This window comes from Elephas maximus, chromosome 2 (genome assembly GCF_024166365.1).
Source record: "Elephas maximus indicus isolate mEleMax1 chromosome 2, mEleMax1 primary haplotype, whole genome shotgun sequence".
NCBI lineage: Eukaryota > Metazoa > Chordata > Mammalia > Proboscidea > Elephantidae > Elephas > Elephas maximus.
The window spans coordinates 222,740,010-222,764,099 of NC_064820.1; the positions used below are offsets into that span (position 1 = coordinate 222,740,010).

At 40.7% G+C, this 24,090-nt stretch overlaps 1 protein-coding gene across 1 annotated transcript in view; it reads left to right on the forward strand.

The window, feature by feature from the left end:
- Positions 1 to 711: 711 nt before the first annotated feature.
- PCP4 (Purkinje cell protein 4) overlaps positions 712 to 24,090 on the forward strand; it is an 87,435-nt gene continuing 64,056 nt past the window's right edge. Inside the window, exon 1 of the mRNA XM_049859204.1 lies at positions 712 to 797. Coding sequence (XP_049715161.1) covers positions 789 to 797 — 9 coding nt within the window. The 5' untranslated portion in view covers positions 712 to 788. The remainder of the gene's footprint in view (positions 798 to 24,090) is intronic.

Consider the following 24,090-nt stretch of genomic DNA (forward strand, 5'->3'; position numbering starts at 1 on the left):
AGAAGGAAGGAGGGAGGGGTTGAAATAAATAAAATTAAATTTTAAAAATTAATGAAAAAAGAGTAAAAAATATTTTTATTTATTATGAAAGTACAATTTAAATATAATTATTTTTAGAAATAAATAAATTAAATTAAAATAAATAAAATACTTTATAAAATAAATTACAATATATAATTATTTTTAAAATTAATAAAAACTGTTTTATTTATTATAATTTTTTGTATGAAGTAAATAACATTGAATAAAAATAATTATATATACCCCTTGCCATGGAATCGATTCTGACTCATAGTGACCCTATAGGACAGAGTATAACTGCCCCAAAAGGTTTCCGAAGAGAGCCTGGTGGATTCAAACTGCTGACCTTTTGGTTAGCAGCCTGAGTTTTTAACCATTGCACCACCAGGGCTCCATAGATACGTAATTAATGTGTGTGTGTGTGTATATAATATACACACAATAATAAACAAAATCAAACTTATAAAATAATTGTATATACTTTTTTTTTTTTTTCCCCCAGCTCGCCTTTTCTTCTTTCCCTGGCAGAAAGGACTGGGAGCGCGACCCAGCCTGTCCTTTCGCTTTGCTCCACTAGGTGGCCCTTTGCACTCTCAGATACATGTGTGGGGTTCCCACAGGTGAATGAATCTCATTGGCTTTTTGGAGGCATGATGCCACCAGGCAGCCCTTTTTAAGAGAAAAACCAGGATCGGGGGATCGCGTTCCTTGAGCAGCCCTGGTCCTGCTGAGCGCTGAGATCCTGGAACTGCTCTGCGACAGCCAACATGAGTGAGGTGAGTGATGTTTCTACTTGGAGAGGGAAACTTGGGAGTGAGGAGAGGGGACCTCATCCCGCGGTTAGTCTAAGAAAATGTGGAGGGTTTAGGAGTGATGGGGAAGGACACATCCATCCTGTGCTTATTTGCTTTGAGGGCTGACACTTTGTGTCTGGGTTTGCAGCCGGCAAGCTCAGCCTTTGGTTAAGTTTACAACTTTTTGTTAGCCTTTGCAAGAGAAAGGGGCTAATTGCTTGCATCGGATTTAATTGTGACTTTGGAAAGTGCTTTGGATTTTATTCTCTTGTGAAGGTGTGTGCTCCTCGCAGCCTTGGTGGCTGCCTTTCAGAGTGCTAGCCAGCAGGCTATCCGGTGAAAGTAAGCTTTGGAGAGGTAGAAAAGGATTTGCTGTCGAGCGGCATTTTATCACAAAGCTGTGAAGAAGCGTAGCCTCTACAAACCACATCTTCTGTTACTCAGAGCACCCGAGAAGAAGAAATACAAATAGTATCGCCCATGAACAATCTGTGAAATAGATACCTGGCTATAAGACTGGAGGAGGCATTGGTAGAAGACAGGCTACAAATAAAATCGAAAGGCATTTCTGTGAAAATGTTTATATAGCATGTTTTGTGGTGGCAAACTGGTAACTAATTTTATGTTTCAAAATAGCACATTCTTTTCCTTTTTTTTTAAATGAGGTTGTAAAACAGCACCCTTTAATTCAACTAGCTAACCCAGGCAAGTCGGTTTTCCTTTCCTCTTGGTTGCCACTTAAATAATTACTCTTAAAGATCTTTTATCTTCTTTCTTTTTGACAGATGGGTGATCCTTTTTTTTGGAAATCCAGAGTAAAATTAGTAGAACTGCCCCATAAGGTTTCCAAGGAGCACCTGGTGGATTCGAACTGCCGGCTTTTTGGTTAGCAGCGGTAGCTCTTAACCACTATACTGCCAGGGTTTCCAGAGTAAAATTAACCACTTCAGAAATAAAATTTTCTTCTCACTGCTTTTATCTCTCTGATGGGTGACTTTTGATATAAACATGCCAGAAAGAAGGAGCCGGCAGAGACTTATAAAATGGAAGAACCAGGTTTGGGATGAAGCCAAGGGCTTGAACAGGGAAGATAGCGAATAGGAGATGGAAGACAAGAAGTCTCTTAGCAGCAACAGCTAACATCTGCCAAGTGGTCTAAATGCCCAGCCCAGTGCCAAGCATTCAACGTGTGCTACCTTATTTGAACAACTCTATTTTATGAGGGAGGTACTATTATTATTTCCAATTGACAGATGAGGAAACTGAGGCACAGAGTTGTTAACTAGCTTGCTTAAGGTGACCATCTAGTGCTTGGCAGTCCAGCAGTTGGACTGCAATGCTGGGCAGACAACTGCCAGGTGGATCTTGATGTAGGGATGCATGTGGAATTCTCTGAACAGCTGGTGCCAGAGAGGGAGGCAGGCTGAGGGTGGGAGGTGCAGGAAGGGAAGTTGGCTGTCTTCACTGGAGGTAGGGCAATGAGGACAAGCCCTCCCATTGTCTACAGACTTAGGTCCAGGGGCTTTCTACTGGGTTCTACAGAGATTTCAGAGTCAACTCATCTTGAGTCAGCTCACCTGGATGCTTGTGTGGGGTGGTAGTTTCTATACAGTACATAATAGCATCCCATAGGAGAAGGATTTAGAAACCAGCTCAGCATTGGGCTGCTCCTTTCCCGAATTAAGTTAGCTTCCTGGGGATTCTGCACGGGAGGAGGGTCGCCTCTCCTGCAGGCTGTCCTGCACTTAGGCTCTCCAGAGGGCCACAGCTCCGTCACGCTGGCTTCTCTGTGTGGGTCTGCAGGGAGCCAGGGCATTTCCGGAGCTGACCCCTTTATCAGGGTCACAACCTCATTTCACTGAACCTGTAATTGCAGCTGCTGGGTCTCTATGAGTCGAATTGCCTTGAGGGCAATGGGTTGGTTTTTTTCAGCAGTAACTGCTCCCTGCCCCCCAGCATCTCACCAGCCACTTTTGCAGAACTAAAAACTCTTCTCTTTGGTCCTTTTCATGTTGATGAAATTCCATGAAATGCAAATCCCGCTTTTTTGGCCTCTTTTGGCAGCTCATCAAATCCTTTCCAGCTCTCTCCACCTTGTTTCTTCCTGTTCCTTCTGGGCCCATCTCCCCCTTTCAAATAACATGCAGCCCCCCCAACTCCCTGCCCTCCAGCCACCACTGAAGAAGTGCCCAGCCAGCTTAGTGACCACCTTCTGGCTGATCTCCAAGTTCCTGTTGAGTCTGTTCCTTGGACAGTAAGAATTTGTCCTTTAACTAAAACTTAAATCTGCTTACAACATTTAATAAAGTTGAACAGAATCTCCTTTCTTGGAAGAGAACTGGATCCCCCCACCGCCCCCCCCCAAAAAAAAACCTTTTCTTTGGTTAAATGAAACTGAATTAAATGTGGCTCCTGGTTTTAACAACTCACAGGGCAGGAGTGGCTTTTGTGGGATCAATTACTTACTCTCGTGACTAATGGCCAAGTGGGTCAAAGCAATGGTTTATGTCTGACTCTGTTCTGACTTGAGGATTTATTTGGGTCTGGTGGGCAAATAGTTTCTGCTTTGATCATAAGGGTTTAAGTCCTGCTGCAGAAATTCTAGAACTTTCTAGCTGTTTCTGGGGCTGTCAGTGTGGGAGCCTGGTTGTGCAGAGATCACTCCCAGAAAGCCAAGTAGTCCCTGGGGTCTGCTCTGTGCCACCAGGTCTCATAGACTATCAGGTGGAACAGCAAAGTCCTCCTGAGAGGGAACTTTAAACTGGGTGACTTTATGGCATCACATCTTCTTCTCTTGTGACAACATTTTTTGGGGGAGGAATGACATATGATTGAAAAGAGCAGCTCAAGTATAGCAAGGAAAGTAAAGTCCAAATTTAGGGCAACATGAGAGAGTGGAGGTGGTTTGTGGGGGCGTCTCATTTACATTTCAGTATTAAAGTATGTCAGATGTTCCTGGAGCAATCGACGCAATGGTTTGGAAGAGAGTTTAGCAGGGATCAAACTGAAGGATTAAGAGTATTAGCTGGATCAGGAATTCTAACCATGAAGGCCCATGTTTACAAAATGCTTTCTCTTGTCTCCCAGTGGGACCCACCATGCACCAGGAGAAGAAGAAAAAGCTCCCTTTGTCTGTCGTTGTTGTTAGGTGCCCTCGAGTTGCTTCCAACTCATAGTGACCCTATACACAACAGAACGAAACACTTCCTGGTCCTGCGCCATCCTCACAATCACTGTTACACTTGAGGCAATTGTTGCAGGCACTGTGTCAACCTATCTTGTTGAGGGTCTTCCTATTTTTCACTGGCCTTCTACTTCACCAAGCACGATGTCCTTCTCCAGGGACTGATCCCTCCTGATAACATGTCCAAATTATGTGAGATTAGCCTTGCCATCCTTGCCTCTAAGGAGCATTTTGGCTGTACTTCTGAGATGGATTTGTTCATTCTTTTGGCAGTCCATGGTATAGTTAATATTCTTCTTCAACACCATAATTCAAAGGCATCAATTCTTCTTCGGGCTTCCTTATGCATTGCCCAGCTTTTGCACACGTACGAGGCCACTGAAAACACCATGGCTTGGGCCAGGGGCACCTTAGTCTTCGAGATGACATCTTTGCTTTTCAACACTTTAAAGAGGTCTTTTGCAGCAGATTTGCCCAACACAATGAATATTTTGTCTAGCTACCTAATATGGCTTTTTCAAAAAAGAGTTCTATGAACAATGACAATCAGTCCCATGGTATTATTTAGGTGTTCGCTTTCAAGTTGCTTTCCAAAGGAACTTATTTAGATGAGCCAGGAGCAAGACTTTACTGAGTAAAGGCAAACAATTGGAGAGTTGATTTTAAAAATGACACCTTCACCCTGTTTGGGGAGAAGTGTCCCAGTTAAGTAATACTTCAATTGACAGATCTTAGTTAGACTTGAGACCCATTTGGGACAAGTACACTTCTAATCTCTTACTGGAGTCCTGGTGGTGTAGTGGTTAAGAGCTCAGCTGCTAACCGAAAGGTCAGCAGTTCGAATCTACCAGCGGCTTCATGGAAACCATATGAGGCAGTTCTACTCTGTCGGAATCGACTTGACAGCAATGGATTTGGTTTGGTTCAACCCCTTGCTTTCACTGTGATGGACTTTCTTCTTGCATTGGTTTAGATGGGATGTTATAACCCAGTGCCAGGGTTACGGGTCTTTCTTCCATCTAGATACTTGCCCCCAGGAAAGGTATATGTTTGGCAGAGGGTGCTTTGACAACACCAAGGACATTTAAGGCCAATCCCTTATATAGTGAGGAGCTCTGGTGGCACAGTGGTTAAGAGCTTGGCTGCTAACCAAAAGGTCAGCAGTTCAAATCCACCAGCCACTCCTCGGAAATCCTATGGAGCAGTTCTACTCTGTCCTATAGGGTCGCTATGAGTCAGAATTGTCTCCACAGCAATGGGTTCGTTTGTTTTTTTTTGGTTTATAGAGTGAAACCTGTGAGAGCCAGGACTCAACGGGGCTGCCTTGTTTTTCCAGGTCTCACAAGTTTTCTGCCTTCCACATAGTGGAATCTTACCGCTTTTCTATTGCTTTCTATTAGTGGAAAATATTTATGTTTTCCTTCTCTGACAGGTTTCCACCTTACACACGTTCTGGCTTTCTCACGTTTGGCTGTATATAAAAACACACAATATAACCTCTCAGGAAAGAAGGAAGCAGTGACTGGCATTGCCTGGACAGAGATTTGCAAGGAAAGAATATGCCTTCTTAAATCTTAGGGTGGGGACATAGAGAGGACAGGAGCTTTGTTTTGTTTTGTCAAAGTGGATATTGCTTTAAAACATATTGTGCACCGTTGGTTTGGGGCTTACATGGTCAACCATCACAGTAACCCATTGGAGACCTAAAATGAAAATTATTAGAGTTTTGGATTTCTCATGATACCATAGTGAACTGAAACCGATGCCAATGAGTGGATGATTAGGTTTGCAAGGAGCTGTGTATTTTAGACCAGTTGTTAAGGCCAGATTCTGAGGGTGACTGCATGAAATGTGGGTTTTACAACAGATCCCAAGGCACAGCAACAGGAGGTCAAATGACAAGTCAATTTCTTATGTAATTGTAACCTCATTTGAGTCTGTACCTGCCCCTGAGATGCAGAAAGATCCACCAAGATCCATACGGTTTTGACGGATCACACAATGATAGATGCTCCCTTTGCTCTAATGGGGATATTAGGTCTAGAAAGACACCAGTGACTTTGGCTTTGAACTTCAACTTCTGCCTGGGGAAAAGGCCAAAATTAAACACTAAAATGTGTTTGCTGGGCTGATGACTGTGACGGATTGCCACATAATTTGTTTCCCCCAGTCTGTATTTCATTAACAAATGCTGAGGAAGTAAAAAGTCTCACTGTGTTTGTCTTTTGAATTATGAGTGACAGAATGCAAGATGCATGATTTTTTTTTTCAGAAAGAAAAATTGAATAAATGACTCATGATTGATTTTATGGAAGGCTCAGTAAAATGTGATTTTAAAAAATGGATTTTTGCAGTGAAAAGTGCCTTTCATTTTTGATGAAAATACTTACCACTTAATTATTTTTTAATTCTTGTCTCTACTCTCCAATGAAGTGTCCTAGGTGGAAGGCACTCACAATTTGCTTATGGGTCTTCTGCTCTTTGTCCATTGGATGCACAAATAATACCGTGAGCTCAAGCCTGGGGCTTTTCATTAATTTAGAATGACTTTCTAGAAAAGGGTTTGTAGGGATTTCAGGGGATGCATATATACACTTGTACACAATATTTGACTGATATTTTCTCCAGAACACAGCACTAAAGATCATGTTGTTAAAGTATATTTCAGGTTATACTTCATTTATTAGTATTATCCTACCTGGACTGTGAACTTCTTGAGGAGAGGACAGGGATGGTTTTATGTCATCCACAGGGCATGGCTCCTGGTTTGGTCCATAGAATGTGTTTAGTTACTGAGTGAGTCCATGGATTTTGGGGTGTACATTTATCAGTTAATGTAACTAATGGACCAGACGCCCTCTTTTTTAAAATGTTGAGATTTGCGTTGAGATAAGCTTGGAGAAAAAAAAAGTTCTATCTTTTGTTCTTTACTCCTGGCTTGAAACCTATGTTTGCCATTTAAATCTTAAATTGGAAATGGGTGCATTGTTGTGTTTGTAAAACCATGCTTTCCTGGTAGGGAAAGAAAATGAAAAAAAAAAAAGGGAAAAGCCTCAACAGAAAGAACTCTTGACATTTGGGAAAATGTCAAGGAAAATATAAGAGCAGTGTGAAGGATGTAGAATTCCAATATCCTGTATTTCAGTCTTGTCTCCGCTGAGACAATCTTCCTGCAGAGAAGTTCTATGAAATTCAAACAAAGGTGGCCGCAGCCAGAGAGGGAGGGGCTGTGAATACCTTGAAAAACTGTTTGCTGTATTTGTTGTTGTGTTTTTGTGTGTATTGAAATAGGATCCCTGGTGATACAATGATTAAGAGCTCCTCTGCTAACCAAAAAGTCAGCAGTTCAAATCTACCAGCTGCTGCTTGGAAACCCCATGGGGCAGTTGTACTCTGTCCTATAGGGTCAGTATGAGCTAGAATTGACTGGACTGCAGTGGGTTTGGTTTTGATATTGAAATAGGAAACCAGTTTGACTGTGGTTAGAGGGGAATAAGAAAGACTCTAAGCAGATAATTAGGAGCCCTGGTGGTGCAATGGTTAAGCACTCAGCTGCTAACCAAAAGGTTGGCAGTTCGAACCCTCTGGCAGTTCCTCAGATGAAAAGACCTGGTGATCGACTCCTGTAAAGACTACAGCCTAGGGAACCCTATGGGGCAGTTCTACCCTGTCATACAGGGTCACTATAGGTCGGAATCCACTTGAGAGCATACAACAACAAATCGGGTCATTAGTAAGATAGCCCCTTGGGCCGAATCACAGTTGGCAAAGTTTGAAATTCTGGCATATTGTTGAAGGTAAAATATACCTAAAAAAATAAAAATATATCTAGCATATAGAAAACAAATTGCATATTTCATTTTTTTTTAACTAATGGATATTTGAAATAGGAATATATGACAATTGACACGCAGTGAGGGATTGGTTAGAGGTGGAATTGTGTATCCATACACCTGTGTGGCCTACTAGGGTCTCCACTTTCATATTATCCTCAGTCGTAAACCATTTACCATTCTTTGGAATGAAGTGAGGAATAAATAATGAATAAAAACCTGTTGCCGTCGAGTCAATTTAGACGCAGAGTGACCCTATAGGACAGAGTAGAAATGCCCCATTGGGTTTCCAAGGAGCGCTTGGTGGATTTGAACTGCCGTCCTTTTGCTTGGCAGCCATAGCTCTTAATCACTACCCCACCAGGTTTTCCAAATAATGGATAGATAAATATTTTACGTTCATTTTGATACAGGTGCTGTTTGGGGATAGATATGAGAATTTCTATAGATCATTGCTTGTGTTACAAGCAAAACGAGCTTTCCACCCCCATCAATGGCCTAAACCTATAAATTCAACATCCATTTCTGGGCTGCTTTACATGAACAATTCAGCATAAGTTACACATCCCAGGCATCAATCTGCTTGAATATTGTTTGTGCTTTGCAAATAGCCCTAAATTTATGCTTCAAAATCTCACTGAATCACTTCTCATTCCATTTCTGAAAGGGAAATGCTTGGCCATATTTATAACATTGCCAGTAGAAAAATCAATCACCCACTAAATGCCATTATTTTATATTTTACTCTTAAACTGCCAACTTACAAATAAAAGGAAGACAAATTAGAAACTTAAAAGAAGAAGGTAATTGCCCAGAAATTGAAGACTCCCCCGAAGGACATCTAAGGGGAAGGAGACAAAGTGTGAATTGAACAAACCATGCAGATGAGCCTGTTTTCATATCTCCATATTAGAATGGAGAACGTGTGTGTCCCCTTCTCCACAAGGTTTCATGATTGTGTTGGACTTTGACAAGATTAAAATGTCTCAAGTCACGTACACTTCAAACCTCAACCCAATGGCCTTTAAGGTATGTCTTTCGATTGTTAGGTTTTAAATACTTGTTTATGACATATTTTGATATTTGAGTTTGGATCTGGGTTGCTTTGAGATTCTGGCTTTTTGGTAGGAAGCACTTTGGACTGGCATGACAAAAGAAATGGTCCTTCTGTCAGCATAGCACTACATCTGTGGCTTGGCTAATATTCTAAGTAGCTCGTTATTTTAACTTTATACAATGCCTGAGAAGAGGACCCCAACCATACTCATCAATATTTGTCTTAAACAAGTAAGAATGGAAAAATAAAACAAGGAAACATGTTTTCCCTAGATCTGTTTCTTTATTAGTATGCTTTTATGTCTACCACGTGGGTAAGTTCTAATATTAAAAAACCGAATTAAGAAATTAAGCCTATTTTAAAATTTCAGATATATGGAGAGTTCCCTTAATAAGTGAAATCTACTGCTTCATTAAGGGTTGTTGAAAAAATATCACTCTTTTTTCTTGAGCCTGGCAAAATGTCTAATTGTACCTGAGCTTTTCTATTTTTAATTACACATTTCCCCACACTGTTCTTTTTTTTTCATGTGTAAAGAAATCCCCAATACCCAGGAAATGGTCAACAGCCCCAGAGTGGCTGCTTTGGCATGTCCATGATCTGGTCTCCTTATTGCTGAGGGTGATTACTCGTCAGGAGACACTAGTGACAGTGTCCTTGCCCACATCCAAGGAAGGTGAGAGCGTTGTCCCTTCCTTTAAAAATCTTATCCCGTCATATTTTTCAACGAGCTTTAGATGGAGACAGTAACAAAGCAAACCTTCAAACCCATTATGTTGCTGCAACATCTTCCCCAAACAGTTGAAGGTGGTAAGACATGACCAGCTTTATCCTTTCCCTCCCCTTCTTTGACTTTTCGACATTCAACTGCCATTGTCCTAACAATGACCACCTGATTCAGCCTATCAGTTTTGGGGAGTTATCGCCTCAGTCCTCCCAGACATCCGTGACAGAACAATGGAATGGTGTCCATGTTGACAGTGGATATCAATCCTCTGGAACAGTCATATCCAAAGTGTTTGATGGTGCGCCCTAGTAGGAAAACTCTCTGAGCAGGTATGCACAATACATTTTTATTTATTTATTTTTACGTGTACGTGCTGTCACTGTTGTTAGTTGTCTTCCAGACGATTCTGACTGATGGAGATGCCATGTGTGCAGAGTAGAACTTCTCCAAAGGGTTTTCAAGGCCATGACTTTTTGGCAGCAGATCACCAGGCCTTTCTTCTGAGGCATCTTTGGGTGGGTTCACACTGCCAACCTTTTGGGTAGTAGTCGAGCACTTAACCGTTTGCAACATCCAGGGACTCCCTTGTATATGTACTAATGGACAATACAGTTATAAAACATGCGAAAGCAAAAGTTTAGAAGGACAAGGAAATGATTAAATAAACCATAGCTTTATTAAAAAATCAAAACCAAACCCCTTGCCGTCGAGTCCATTCCAACTCATAGTGACCCTATAGGACCGAGTAGAACTGCCCCATAGGGTTCCCAGGGAGTGCCTGGTGGATTCAAGCTGCTGACTTTTTGGTTAGCAGCTGTAGCCTTAACCACTACTCCACCAGGGTATCCCCATGCTTTTATATGTCTTGTTAATTGCGATGGCCTTACTAACCCTAGCCAATACTTCAAGGGACACTGTATACTTAAGGAAAGTTCCTTGTTCATGGGAAAGTATGGAAATCCAGAATTCAGATAGTCATCTTGGTAACTGCACTTGTTTTTGTGTCTTTCAAACTCATATTGATGCTGATGAAAAAGTTCTAAGAGTAGAGGGTTAGTTAGTGCTTCCTTTTTCTCCATGTTGCTTGTGTTCTCAGTATTGGTATTTTTTCAGTTTGTGATTTTATGCAGGAATACTTTAAAGCCACTTACCTACTGTAGGAAGATTAGTGTAGTTAAAGGTAGGTTGTATATTCTATAAATCCTCTTATTGAAGCACGAGGAACTTCAACCCAGCACGTGGTGGTATGCTGAGAGGAAGCCAACCAGTGAGGTGTCCCGTATGATCCCCAGTTGTGGAACTACCGCTCTTCTCTACCCACCAAATAAGCATAGATGTTAACTGCTAATAAAACCTAAATTTCTTTTTGGAGTCCTTAGGTGGTGCAAATGGTTAACATATTTGGTGGCTAACAGAAATGTTTGTGATATAAGTCCACCCAGAGGCACCTCGGAAGAAAGCCCTGGTGATCTGCTTCTGAAAAATCAGCCATCAAAGATCCTTTGGAGCACAGTTCTACTCTGACACACCTAAGGCCATCAGGAGTCAGAATCGACTCGATGACAACTGGTTGTCATTTCCTTCTTATTGTTCTAAGGTTCTAAACAGATAGAAATTCTGAAGTTCTTACCCTGTGACAATTAAAAAAAAAAATTTTTTTTTTTTTTTTGTTTAAGCACCTTGTAATTCTGGAGGTGCATTCCTTCTGCCACTGATGTGAACCGTGCTCCTGGAGTTGTGCAGATGAGCATGGAGGCCCTGCCCCTCCTGGGGATGCAGTCACCCTGCTTAAAGACCTTTGGCCTGGAGAGTGACGGTCATTTCTCTAGGCGCTACTTAGAATTCAGAAAGTTGAAGGAGGCCACCATTGTCATTTAATTCACAGCAGTGCTTTTAAAATAAAGGACTGCATGCTCAAAGGAAGGAGCCCTGGTGGCGCAGCGGTTAAGCTCTCCGCTGCTAACCAAAAGGTTGGCGGTTGTGTCCCCCCAGCATCGTTATGGGAGAAAGGTGTGGCAGTCTGCTTTTGTAAGGATTTACAGCTTTGAAAATCTTAGGGGACTGTCCTAGTCTGTCCTATAGGGTCACGATGAGTCAGAATTGACTCGATGGCTATCACTACGGCTTTTTTGATTTTTGGTGCCCAAAGGTTAACTTTGTCCAAAACCGCAGAGACTTTTAAGGAAAAACCAGATGAGGCACTGACACATTTCTTATTCCATTAAATTTCTCATTTTCACTTCTATTCTGGCTACGACCCAATTTCTTTTACACTTGTCCCGATTCCATTTAGGGCTTAGGCATGAAATAGATTAAAAACATTATTGTCCTAGATTTTTTTTATTAATCTTCAGAAAGGAAAAAAAAAAACAAAACCCAATGACAGCAATCTTGAGAAAGCCCTTCTTTTCCTTCATGACGCCTTCTGCTGTGTTTCTAGGGATTCCAGTTTCCACTCTGCCCTGTGCACCCTCCCAGCCCACCACACCTGGAGAAGGGTAGTTGGGTAAATGCCAGTATTGCTACTCCTGTGCGATATCTCAGTAAGACTTTCGCCGACAGCGTTTTCTTCTACCTTGTTCAGTAGAGCTTCCTTGATTTGGTGTGAATGAATAGCAGCAATCACCTCCATGCCTTGTCTGACCCTCCATGTCTCGTTCTGAATAAGAAAAAGCAATCTGGAACCAAAAACATAAAACTGTTAGAAAGCTCTTGCCCGAGGAACGGTGGCTTGTTCTATGGTCAAATCGTTGCATGTACAATCTATAATCGTGTGTTTTACCAGTCACAGTTTTTCTGCCTTCCAGATTATGAAATTCTAAAAGGTGGAGAGTGTATCTTCTCTACCTTTTTCTTCCCCTGGCACATACCACATAACCCACATCGATGGATTACCCATGTATGTGGGACATTGTGTTGGGCAAATAAATAAGACATAGTCCCTTCCCTTCAATGAGCTTATAGGCTGCTGGTGGGGGGGGGGGGGTGGGAGGCAGAGAGAGAATCAGACAAAATTAACTGTACTACAGGGTCCATGTCCCTGGGAAGTGCAAATGGTTAACACCCTCGGCTGCTAACCAAAAGGACAAAGGTTCGAGTTCATCCTGAGGCACCTTGAAAGAAAGGTTTGGCAATCTACATCTGAAAAGTCAGCCATTGAAAACCCTGTGGAGCACCATTTTACTCTGCCATACCTGGGTTGCCAGGAGTCAGCATCAATTTGATGGTAATGAGTGTTTTTTCTTTCTCTCTCTCTTTTTTTTTAACAGGGGTTATAGTCAGTGGTAGATTTCTTGCTTTCCATGAGGGAGAGGTGGGCTTCTTTCCAAACCAATGCATCTCAGGTGCAGCCACCACCCATCTGTCACCAGAGGCTTACGTGTTGTTATGATGCTACACAGGTTTCAGCGAAGCTTCCAGATTAAGGTGGACTAGGAAGAAAGACCTGACAAACTACTCCTGACAAAAAAAAAAAAAAAAAAAACTCAGCCAATGAAACCCTGTGGATCACAATGGTCTGATCCCATTGTGCGTGGGCTTGCGAAGAGTTGGGGGCTGACTCGATGGCAGCTAACAACAACATACAGACTACAAGTCTTTCACTCAGTAAACCAAGTGCCAGGGAAGCATTGATTAATTTGTCATTGTGCAGGGCTGGGAAGAGTAGAAAAGAATGTTCAGGAAAGCTCTCCCAAAGGAGCTGGTGCTTACAAAAGTATGTTGATTAAATAACAGCTCTACCATCAAACCAAAAATCGAGCCCATTGCCTCTAGTAGATTCCAACTCATAGCAGCCGTACAGGACACAGTAGGACTGCCCCGGAGGGTTTCCAAGGAACGGCTGGTGGATTACGAACTGCTGACCTTTTGGTTAGCAGCCGAATGCTTAACCACTGCGCCACCAGGGCTCCAAGCGCTGCCATAGCTACTGGCTAATTTGGGGTATGAGAATGTAGTAATTTTCCAAATTCAGTGAATGGATCTATGTCTATTATGATATTATGGTTAATTTCTAACTCCTGCCTGGTCATAAAATTGCTTTAAAATGTTGGACATTTTCTTATCCTTATTAATGAATGCGGAAACCCTGGTGGTGTAGTGGTTAAGAGCTACGACTGCTAACCGAAAGATCAGCAGTTTGAATCCGCCAGGCGCTCCTTGGAAACCCTATGGGGCAGTTTTGCTCCGTTCTATAGGGTCGCTATGAGTTGGAATCAACTCAATGGCAAGGGTTTGGTTTTTTTTTTTTTTTTTTTGGTTTTATTAGTGAATATTTGGGTCCTATCAACACATCTTTTGTAAAAAGTGTTAATTGGAAAAACTATTTTTAGTACATTGGAAGGAGATTACATGAAGACAGCCAATAATATTTTTGGAAGTGTATATCTTGTTTTATTTTGAAAAGTTAAATGTTCTATAGTGAGATAGGCTTAAGGAAATTTAGACATATACCTGTAATATACCTACTGTGAGAGGATTAGTGTTTGCCCAGAATGGATTATCACTGTTCTCTTTGTATCTTGGAGCCAAACCATTATTATTTTGTTCTTTTTGGAGTTTATTCAAGGGCTGGGCTCATCCCTGTATTTATAGCTCCATTCTCACATATGCATAAGTCCTGTCAAAATATCTAGATAATACAGTGCCACAGCTCAAATATTATTTCTGGCAGTGTTCTATACCTCAGAAATGTGGGCAATTTTACTCTTCTTCAAGTTTACTTTTTAAAATAGCTGTAACAATTTATCAAATACCTCCACCAAAAGCCTCCTTCCAGTTCATAGTTAGATTATTATTATTTTTTAATCTAGGTTTTAATCTTTCACATCTTCAGAGCAGATTCGTATTATTTTGGGGCAATGTTTTATGAATTCTTGTCATCCTGCTTTGCTAAGAACCAGATTTGGCTGATATATTCATGTGTGAGCTGCCCCACAGTTGGATTTTGGATGAGGATTTTGAATTTTTTACATGACAAAAATATAAATGCAGTGTAATGTAACTGCAGAACTATAAGCAGTGGCCCCAGGGGACTCTGCTCCCGTTCGTTCTTATTCAATATTTCAACAAGGAAGCAAGAAATAAATGGAATAGTCAAGTAGATCTCTGTCAGGAGTGAGGCAATTTAAAAACAAGCAGCAGTTCTGTGATCATCCACCCCTGCAGTAGACCGTTTTTGAGGTGACGTAGCTCAGATAGAGATGGGAAGTCCCAGAGAGCCCGCAACTCGTGGGTGGAGGCAGGAACTGGAATATGGTTTGCAGGGCCTAGTGAAAAATAACAGTGTGGGGCCCCTGGTTACACAGTTAAGAATTTCGGGATGGTGGCTGAAGAGAGTTAAACCGAGTGTGGGGCCCTTCTGAGCATGGGGTCCTGTATGCCCACACTGGTCACATGCCCATAAAACCAGCGCTGGGTGAGAGTAGGGGGGCTGCTTAATTGCTTTTTTAAATTGTGGTGAAAACATACCTAATAAATATTCCCTAATTCAACATTTTCTACGTGTATAATTCCATGACATTGATTGCATTCTTCATATTATGCAACCTTTATCATGAATCTTTTCCAAATTAGGTCCCTGGGTGGCACAAACAGTTTGCACTCAACTAGTGGTCTAAAGGTGGTTTGAACTAATCCGGCAATACCACGGAAGAAAGTCCTGGCAATCTGCTTCTGTAAAGATTACAGCCAAGAAAACCTTAGGGAGCAGTTCTACTCTTTGATATAGGAAATCGCCATGAGTTGGGATTGACTCCACAGCAACCAATTTGGCTTTTTGTTTTTTCCAAATTATTCCACCACCGTTAACACAAACTTAATGCCCCCTAAGCAAAAGCTCTCCCTCCCCTCCTTCCCACTTGTGGTAACCCCTAAGAATCTGTTTGTTGTTGTTGTTGTTTAATATATTTGCTTATTTAATGTAAGTGAGATCATATAGCACTAGTCCTTTCATGACTGACTTAGTTCACTCGGCATGATGTTTTCAAGGTTCATCCGTGCTGTGGCAGGCATCAGGGCTTCATTTCTCTTTATGGCTGTGTAATATTCCATTGCGTGTATATACCACATTTTCTTTGCCCATTCATCTGCTGATGAACGTTTCGGCTGTTTCCACTTTTTCACCATTCTGCAAAGTGCCACAGTGACCATTACAGTATGGGTTTCTGCTTGCATTCCTGCTTTCACTTCTGGGCATATACCTAGGATTGGGAGTGCTGGATCATTCGATTGCTTTTTAGTGAAAAAAAAGAAAGAACTGATGGAACACCATTCAATTCCATTGGGATGTCTGTATCCTTCTATATATATATATATAATATAAAAAAAGAAATGGACATATATATTTTTTCTGTTCAAGTAAAGGTCTGGAATAGCTTTAGCCTGACCGTGGAACTCAGTTGCTTAAACATCTTTCGCCCAAATCAGATGGAGTTTTGGGGCTCCAATGAAGCCCACTTAGAAGCACACTTGAACAAGTAATCTAGGTGATGCTGGTCTACCCTGCAGGGCTCTTTAGAGGATGAAGTCATACAACTGACACAAAACCACTTGGAAAACACGTGAATGCTAACCTAGAACCACAATGTGAAAACATTTCTACATTTCGATTCTAAACATCTTTACTGAGTATTGATTGTTTCTTCAACTGAAAGCTTCAGGTGACCAGTTTTGCCCTGAGGCTTTTCCCACAATAAAGCTTTTTGTCTTTACCTTGTGGCACACACCGTTAAGTGCTTGACCACTAGCTGAGAGGCTGGCGGTTCGAGTCCACCCAAAGGCACCTCAGAAGGAAGGCCTGGCAATCTACTTCTGGAAAATCAGTGATTGAAAGCCCTATGGAACACAGTTCTACTTTGCCACACACGGGGTCGCCATGAGTCAGAATCGACTTGACAGCACTTTTTTTTTTTTTTTGAGGTCCACAGCATACAAGGAGACACAGAAAAAGATGTGTTAGGCTTGCTCGATTAAAGAAACATTTTTACACACTGGGCTTGGGAAGCAAAGTGGTTTATCTTATTAATAGCCAGGATCAGTATGTTCAGATATGAAGCAACCCGGTGGGGTGAGCTTTTCCCGTTCATAACGGCATCATTCCTGGAAGACAGCCTTGTTAAATTACAACTGAGTTTATTTCCCAGAAAATTAAGTTGTTCTTTAAAATTAAGCTTAACACCAAAAAAAATGCAAAAGAGTTTGAAAGTGGAATACAGGTCAAATATCCCACTTAGATTGATTTGCTAGGTGGTGAAGGGGGATGCATATATTTGTACTGGGGAGATTGTCAGAATTTTCACCTCCCCAGGGAGCAACCCATCCGATGTCCATGTAGCTTTTAATTTCTTCCTCATTTATGTCTCAGTTCACTTCTTTAAGGTCCCTGGGAGTTGCAAACAGTTTGTGCTCAGCTGCTAACCAAAAGGTTGGTGGTTTGAACCCACTCGGCAGTGTTGGGAAAGAAAGGCCTGGTGGTCTGCCTCTGTAAAGATTATAGGCAAAAAAAACCCCTCTGGAGCAGTTCTACTATGTAACACATGGGGTCACCATGAGTTGGAATCAGGTTTGAAAATGAAATACGGGGCAAATATCCCTGTTATGGAACCCTGGTGGCACAGTCATTAAGAGCTATGTCGTGCTATGGCTGTTAACCAACAAGGTCAGCAGTTTGAATTCACCAGCAGCTTCTTAGAAACCCTGTGGGGCAGTTCTACTCTGTCTTATAGGGGCACTATAAGTTGGAATAGACTCGATGGCAATGGGTATCCCTGTTATATTGAATTGCCAGCTGGTGAGGGGTGACGTGTTTATTTTAAGGAGGAGATTATTAGAATTTTCACTGCAGGAAGCAACCTAATGAATGATCTATGTAACTTTTAACCTGCCTCCTAATCTATGTCTCAATTCACTTCTTTAGCCGTGACTGCTGATTTAGGACAAAACATTCCCTTTCCTTCCAAAAGTATACAACCTCAGATTGCTACCATTTTCTAAAGCTATTTTCATTTTAGTTGAGTGGTGGGAAGAGAAAAACCTGGTTGTTTCTTTACTACCAAAAAAGAGTCTCTTGCAGACAGAAAGGGCCACATAAACCAGAGACTCCATCAGCCTGAGACTGGAAGAACTAGATGGTACCTGGCTACCACCAATGACTGCCCTGACAGAGAACACAGCAGAGAATCCCTGATGGAGCAGGAGAAAAGTGGGATGCAGACCTCAAATTCTAGCAAAAAGACCAGACTTGAGGCGGAGCCAAGATGGCGGACTAGGCAGACGCTACCTCGGATCCCTCTTACAACAAAGACACGGAAAAACAAGTGAATCGATCACATACATAACAATCTACGAACCCTGAACAACAAACACAGATTTAGAGACGGAGAACGAACTAATACGGGGAAGCAGCGATTGTTTCCAGAGCCTGGAGCCAGCATACCAGTCAGGTACGGCACAAGCACAGAGACCTGCTCCACCCCCCTGAACTAACCCCGGGAGGGGGACTAGCCGGTTCCACGGGCGGCGTGGGACGCAGCCGTTAGGAGAAGTCCCCGGGAGGCAGTGACTGATCTTGGAGCAGAAAGAGCAGCACCCGAGCCGGGGAACCGTCCCACAGGGATTTGGACTGCACGCAGGCGGCTTCATTAACATCTGAATAGCCTGAGCCAGAGGGAGAACTCTGATAGGGATCTGACTGCAGTTTTTTTTTTAGCGGATTTTCTGGAAAAACTAGTTTCCCAGTGATGGCTCGGAGACAACAATCCATATCAAACCACTTAAAGAAGCAGACCGTGACAGCTTCTCCAACTCCCCAAACAAAAGAATCAAAATCTTTCCCAAATGAAGATACAATTTTGGAATTATCAGATACAGAATATAAAAAACTAATTTACAGAATGCTTAATGATATCACAAATGAAATTAGGATATCTGCAGAAAAAGCCAAGGAACACACTGATAAAACTGTTGAAGAACTCAAAAAGATTATTCAAGAACATACTGGAAAAATTAATAAGTTGCAAGAATCCATAGAGAGACAACATGTAGAAATCCAAAAGATTAACAATAAAATAACAGAATTAGACAACACACTAGGAAGTCAGAGGAGCAGACTCGAGCAATTAGAATGCAGACTGGGACATCTGGAGGACCAGGGAATCAACACCAACATAGCTGAAAAAAAATCAGATAAAAGAATTAAAAAAAATGAAGAAACCCTAAGAATTATGTGGGACTCTATCAAGAAGGATAACCTGCGGGTGATTGGAGTCCCAGAACAGGGAGGGGGGACAGAAAACACAGAGAAAATAGTTGAAGAACTTCTGACAGAAAACTTCCCTGACATCATGAAAGACGAAAGGATATCTATCCAAGATGCTCATCGAACCCCATTTAAGATTGATCCAAAAAGAAAAACACCAAGACATATTATCATCAAACTCACCAAAACCAAAGATAAACAGAAAATTTTAAAAGCAGCCAGGGAGAAAAGAAAGGTTTCCTTCAAGGGAGAATCAATAAGAATATGTTCTGACTACTCAGCAGAAACCATGCAGGCAAGAAGGGAATGGGACGACATATACAGAACACTGAAGGAGAAGAACTGCCAACCAAGGATCATATATCCAGCAAAACTCTCTCTGAAATATGAAGGCGAAATTAAGATATTTACAGACAAACACAAGTTTAGAGAATTTGCAAAAACCAAACCAAAGCTACAAGAAATACTAAAGGATATTGTTTGGTCAGAGAACCAATAATATCAGATATCAGCACAACACAAGGTCACAAAACAGAACGTCCTGATATCAACTCAAATAGGGAAATCACAAAAACAAACAAATTAAGATTAATTAAAAAAAAATACACATAACAGGGAATCATGGAAGTCAATAGGTAAAAGATCACAATAATCAAAAAGAGGGACTAAATACAGGAGGCATTGAACTGCCATATGGAGAGTGATACAAGGCGATATAGAACAATACAAGTTAGGTTTTTACTTAGAAAAATAGGGGTATATAATGAGGTAACCACAAAAAGGTATAACAACTCTATAACTCAAGACAAAAACCAAGAAAAACGTAACGACTCAACTAACATAAAGTCAAACACTATGAAAGTGAGGATCTCACAATTTACTAAGAAAAACACCTCAGCACAAAAAAGTATGTGGAAAAATGAAATTGTCAACAACACACATAAAAAGGCATCAAAATGACAGCACTAAAAACTTATTTATCTATAATTACCCTGAATGTAAATGGACTAAATGCACCAATAAAGAGACAGAGAGTCACAGACTGGATAAAGAAACACGATCCATCTATATGCTGCCTACAAGAGACACACCTTAGACTTAGAGACACAAACAAACTAAAACTCAAAGGATGGAAAAAAGTATATCAAGCAAACAATAAGCAAAAAAGAAGAGGAGTAGCAATATTAATTTCTGACAAAATAGACTTTAGACTTAAATCCACCACAAAGGATAAAGAAGGACACTATATAATGATAAAAGGGACAATTGATCAGGAAGACATAACCATATTAAATATTTACGCACCCAATGACAGGGCTGCAAGATTTATAAATCAAATTTTAACAGAACTGAAAAGCGAGATAGATACCTCCACAATTATAGTAGGAGACTTCAACACACCCCTTTCGGAGAAGGACAGGACATCCAGTAAGAAGCTCAACAGAGACACGGAAGATCTAATTACAACAATCAACCAACTTGACCTCATTGACTTATACAGAACTCTCCACCCAACTGCTGCAAAATATACTTTTTTTTCTAGCGCACATGGAACATTCTCTAGAATAGACCACATATTAGGTCATAAAACAAACCTTTGCAGAGTCCAAAACATCGAAATATTACAAAGCATCTTCTCAGACCACAAGGCAATAAAACTAGAGATCAATAACAGAAGAACGAGGGAAAAGAAATCAAATACTTGGAAAATGAACAATACCCTCCTGAAAAAAGACTGGGTTATAGAAGACATCAAGGAGGGAATAAGGAAATTCATAGAAAGCAACGAGAATGAAAATACTTCCTATCAAAACCTCTGGGACACAGCAAAAGCAGTGCTCAGAGGTCAATTTATATCAATAAATGCACACATACAAAAAGAAGAAAGAGCCAAAATCAGAGAACTGTCCCTACAACTTGAACAAATAGAAAGTGAGCAACAAAAGAATCCATCAGGCACCAGAAGAAAACAAATAATAAAAATTAGAGCTGAACTAAATGAATTAGAGAACAGAAAAACAATTGAAAGAATTAACAAAGCCAAAAGCTGGTTCTTTGAAAAAATTAACAAAATTGATAAACCATTGGCTAGACTGACTAAAGAAATACAGGAAAGGAAACAAATAACCCGAATAAGAAATGAGAAGGACCACATCACAACAGAACCAAATGAAATTAAAAGAATCATTTCAGATTATTATGAAAAATTGTACTCTAACAAATTTGAAAACCTAGAAGAAATGGATGAATTCCTTGAAAAACACTACCTACCTAAACTAACACATTCAGAAGCAGAACAACTAAATAGACCCATAACAAAAAAAGAGATTGAAACGGTAATCAAAAAACTCCCAACAAAAAAAAGTCCTGGCCCGGACGGCTTCACTGCAGAGTTCTACCAAATTTTCAGAGAAGAGTTAACACCACTACTACTAAAGGTATTCCAAAGCATAGAAAATGACGGAATACTACCCAACTCATTCTATGAAGCCACCATCTCCCTGATACCAAAACCAGGTAAAGACATTACAAAAAAAGAAAATTATAGACCTATATCCCTCATGAACATTGATGCAAAAATCCTCAACAAAATTCTAGCCAATAGAATCCAACAACACATCAAAAAAATAATTCACCCTGATCAAGTGGGATTTATACCAGGTATGCAAGGCTGGTTTAATATCAGAAAAACCATTAATGTAATCCATCACATAAATAAAACAAAAGACAAAAACCACATGATCTTATCAATTGATGCAGAAAAGGCATTTGACAAAGTCCAACACCCATTTATGATAAAAACTCTTACCAAAATAGGAATTGAAGGAAAATTCCTCAACATAATAAAGGGCATCTATGCAAAGCCAACAGCCAATATCACTCTAAATGGAGAGAACCTGAAAGCATTTCCCTTGAGAACGGGAACCAGACAAGGATGCCCTTTATCACCGCTCTTATTCAACATCGTGTTGGAAGTCTTAGCCAGGGCAATCAGGCTAGACAAAGAAATAAAAGGTATCCGGATTGGCAAGGAAGAAGTAAAGTTATCACTATTTGCAGATGACATGATTATATACACAGAAAACCCTAAGGAATCCTCCAGAAAACTACTGAAACTAATAGAAGAGTTTGGCAGAGTCTCAGGTTATAAAATAAACATACAAAAATCACTTGGATTCCTCTACATCAACAAAAAGAACACCGAAGAGGAAATAACCAAATCAATACCATTCACGGTAGCCCCCAAGAAGATAAGATACTTAGGAATAAATCTTACCAAGGATGTAAAAGACCTATACAAAGAAAACTACAAAGCTCTACTACAAGAAATTCAAAAGGACATACTTAAGTGGAAAAACATACCTTGCTCATGGATAGGAAGACTTAACATAGTAAAAATGTCTATTCTACCAAAAGCCATCTATACATTTAACGCACTTCCGATCCAAATTCCAATGTCATATTTTAAGGGGATAGAGAAACAAATCACCAATTTCATATGGAAGGGAAAAAAGCCCCGGATAAGCAAAGCACTACTGAAAAAGAAGAAGAAAGTGGGAGGCCTCACCTTACCTGACTTCAGAACCTATTATACAGCCACAGTAGTCAAAACAGCCTGGTATTGGTACAACAACAGACACATAGACCAATGGAACAGAATTGAGAACCCAGACATAGATCCATCCACGTATGAGCAGCTGATATTTGACAAAGGACCAGTGTCAATTAACTGGGGAAAAGACAGCCTTTTTAACAAATGGTGCTGGCATAACTGGATATCCATTTGCAAAAAAATGAAACAGGACCCATACCTCACACCATGCACAAAAACTAACTCCAAGTGGATCAAAGACCTAAACATAAAGACTAAAACGATAAAGATCATGGAAGAAAAAATTGGGACAACCCTAGGAGCCCTAATACAAGGTATAAACAGAATACAAAACATTACCAAAAATGATGAAGAGAAACCCGATAACTGGGAGCTCCTAAAAATCAAACACCTATGCTCATCTAAAGACTTCACCAAAAGAGTAAAAAGACCACCTACAGATTGGGAAAGAATTTTCAGCTATGACATCTCCGACCAGCGCCTGATCTCTAAAATCTACATGATTCTGTCAAAACTCAACCACAAAAAGACAAACAACCCAATCAAGAAGTGGGCAAAGGATATGAACACACATTTCTCTAAAGAAGATATTCAGGCAGCCAACAGATACATGAGAAAATGCTCTCGATCATTAGCCATTAGAGAAATGCAAATTAAAACTACGATGAGATTCCATCTCACACCAGCAAGGCTGGCATTAATCCAAAAAACACAAAATAATAAATGTTGGAGAGGCTGCGGAGAGATTGGAACTCTCATACACTGCTGGTGGGAATGTCAAATGGTACAACCACTTTGGAAATCTATCTGGCGTTATCTTAAACAGTTAGAAATAGAACTACCATACAACCCAGAAATCCCACTCCTCGGAATATACCCTAGAGATACAAGAGCCTTCATACAAACAGATATATGCACACCCATGTTTATTGCAGCTCTGTTTACAATAGCAAAAAGTTGGAAGCAACCAAGGTGTCCATCAACGGATGAATGGGTAAATAAATTGTGGTATATTCACACAATGGAATACTACGCATCGATAAAGAACAGTGACGAATCTCTGAAACATTTCATAACATGGAGGAACCTGGAAGGCATTATGCTGAGCGAAATGAGTCAGAGGCAAAAGGACAAATACTGTATAAGACCACTATTATAAGATCTTGAGAAATAGTAAACCTGAGAAGAACACATACTTTTGTGGTTACGAGGGGGGGAGGGAGGGAGGGTGGGAGAGGGTTTTTTTATTGATTAATCAGTAGATAAGAACTGCTTTAGGTGAAGGGAAAGACAACACTCAATACATGGAAGGTCAGCTCAATTGGACTGGACCAAAAGCAAAGAAGTTTCCGGGATAAAATGAATGCTTCAAAGCTCAGCGGAGCAAGCGCGGGGGTCTGGGGAACATGGTTTGCGGGGACTTCTAAGTCAATTGGCAAAATAATTCTATTATGAAATCATTCTGCATCCCACTTTGAAATGTGGCGTCTGGGGTCTTAAATGCTAACAAGCAGCCATCTAAGATGCAGCAATTGGTCTCAACCCACCTGGAGCAAAGGAAAATGAAGAACACCAAGCCCACATGACAACTAAGAGCCCAAGAGA